This window comes from Lolium perenne, chromosome 6 (assembly GCF_019359855.2).
Source record: "Lolium perenne isolate Kyuss_39 chromosome 6, Kyuss_2.0, whole genome shotgun sequence".
NCBI classification, from domain to species: Eukaryota; Viridiplantae; Streptophyta; class Magnoliopsida; order Poales; family Poaceae; genus Lolium; species Lolium perenne.
Window position 1 is genome coordinate 63,560,250 of NC_067249.2, and position 2,596 is coordinate 63,562,845.

Genomic DNA, 2,596 nt, shown 5'->3' on the forward strand with positions numbered 1-2,596 from the left:
CATCCAAACATCAATAATATGTAGTGCATATATAAAACCTACAAACTAAAAACAGGCCAGGGGTTTTACTGGTGAGTGCCATGATGTGGCGGGATGTCCAGCCATGGTTCAAGCCTGACTTATATCTAGTTAAGTTTGGTCCTGGGTTCCCCCAAGGACCACTCATTTTGCATGGTTTGAAAATAAACATTGCACTAATTTTTCACTGAAGTTTAAGTTCAAAAAAGATGCATGCACATGAGTTCACAATGTTTCTCACCTAATTTTAACTGTTCTTCTATTTCGGGTGGCCTCTATGCTCATGATCATGCAACTGAACTATGCAATACCATATGAGAAACTAAGCATTTTGTGTGCTGTGCAGGTTGCACCTAGAACAGAGCAGATAGCTAGCTGTTACTTTCGACAGAATTTCCACGCAGAAAAGAACATTTCAACAAAGTCCACCTTTCGCTGAGACGCCGACATGTTCACGACAAAACTACAAATCAAGAGGATTGTAATTCTCAAACACCCACAAGCACAAAGTTGAGAGAAAAGGAAGACAAATTTGCTCACATCACCAGCTATGTATGCACAGTCTCCTCAACTTTAGAGGCTGCTCTGCTTTCCTCCCAATTTATAAGCAGCGCATCTCTGCTCGATCTCCCGCTCCATTCATTTTAGCAAAGAAACTAGTAGAATCCACCAATGCAATCGCAGACCTTCCGGCCTTCTCCTCCCCTTCCAAGCATGCAACGCCACGGCACCCGCGGCGCCGCCGCCTGTGGCATTGCGTACCACCACTCCGGCGGCTTCGGAGCCGCCGGCGTGCTCCTGCCACAGGACTACGATCCTCGCATCACGCATGGGCAGTACGGTTTCGCTTCGTTAGCGGACATGGTAGCTCCATACACTAGCTGCAATGGCGGCGACAGCGACCCCGCCGTCAGCTGGTCGTCCCCAGGGGACGGCGAGGTGCACGGTCAAACCACGGGCTGCGGCAACGGCGACGAGCGGAAGACGAGGCGGCTGGCGTCAAACCGCGAGTCGGCGAAGCGATCGCGGGTGAGGAAGCAGAGGCGGCTGGACGAGCTCTCGTCCCGGGCAGCGCGGCTCCGTGCGGCGAACCAGAAGCTCCTCGTCGAGCTCAACCGTGTGATCGCGGAGCATGGCCGCGTGGCCCGCGAGAGCGCCCAGCTCCGGCAGGAAGCCTCGGAGCTGCGGAGGAAGCTCGATGGCATGGGAGTAGATGAGGCTGAATTAGCTGCTGCAGAGTGTACAGAGGAGAGACCAGAAATATAGCTTAGGTGTAGAAATGCACCGTGTCGCCATTAGTATGGCTCGTAGCCAGGTGGACATAATACTACTACTAATGTGGCGACCGATTATTTTCCCTCTATGTTGAAATGGAGCATATAACATATTATTACGAGACAGATAAATTGTTCGTTTTTGCTATTTCACGATTGCCTGAAATTTGAAATCTGAAGAAAGAACAGTCCTAGTACAACATCATCTCTACTTTTGATTACAGACTGGCTGAGAAGAATATACGGATTAGGACTAGTCAGGTTTCGATCAACCAGCTCCAGTGCTCCACCCTCCAGGGTGCTGAAAACGAGCATCCCATTGCACACCATAGAGTTTTACAGAGGTCATGAACGGACTGTTTTTGAATGACCGTACATTCTACTACGCGCTAACCTGGTCAGTAACGCTGTCATCGGACGACAGAATCCTCTACGTACGTACTGCCGTGGCCACTGGCCACATCAATGTCCCCTCCACCTGTGGTGGCTTGGCTGCCGTCGCCTCCATCTCCGCCTCCGCTCTGTCGAAATGTAAAGAGTTATCAGATCCAAACATCGTTTACATACGAAACTATCCAAGCAGGCTTCGTGGATATGGCCGACAGATAAACTCACTCCAAATGGTAGAACTATCAACCATTGGTACAGAACAGAGCACAGGAGAGAAAAAAGAACACGGCAGCAGTTTGGTTCTGACGGTCGTGCTGTGCGCAGGATATTCTGAAGAATAAATAAATTGTAGAAGTCAACTCATATGTTGCAGGAGCGCCACAGATAATCGGCTTCAGCAATTCTTACGTGTGCATAAAAAGACATGATTTTAAACATTTTCTATGGTATCACAAAAAGACATGATTTAAACATGTTCTATGGAATTTTAACAAACAGTCCACAAAGTGAGGGCGCAAGACTCCTCTGCCAAAAAAATGGCAAGCCATTTCTTGCCAACATTTCACAGGGCTAGGGTACCAACCAAACACGGCCCCTAAGCCTTCCTGAAAAGTGTGTCGCGGAATCTAATAGAAGCTAAAGATGGCGAGTCCACACAGTAGATGAATAGTGGTAAATATATGACAGTAGGGTACTGATTTTTATATGGAATAAACCGCAAGATCAAAATTTAGCCCATCTCAAACAAAAGTACAGTACAATAGAACATCATGTGACCACAATTTTGTCAGATACTAGAGCATTGAGGATCTAAAAGAATCAAGCATTCTCGAAAAAAAAGAATCAAGAATCTGGATAGATATATCGATATTGATTGGTTGGTAAATGCTCAACCCTGGACACTAAAATTCATA

The 2,596-nt window shown here is 47.3% G+C and overlaps 1 protein-coding gene across 1 annotated transcript; it reads left to right on the forward strand.

The window, feature by feature from the left end:
- The first annotated feature begins 503 nt into the window (after nucleotides 1–503).
- LOC127308188 (uncharacterized) lies at nucleotides 504–1,424 on the forward strand. Its single transcript, XM_051338949.2, has one exon. It carries the CDS (start codon nucleotides 691–693, stop codon nucleotides 1,282–1,284), a length of 594 nt encoding a protein of 197 aa, XP_051194909.1. The 5' UTR covers nucleotides 504–690; the 3' UTR covers nucleotides 1,285–1,424.
- The last annotated feature ends 1,172 nt before the right edge of the window (nucleotides 1,425–2,596 follow it).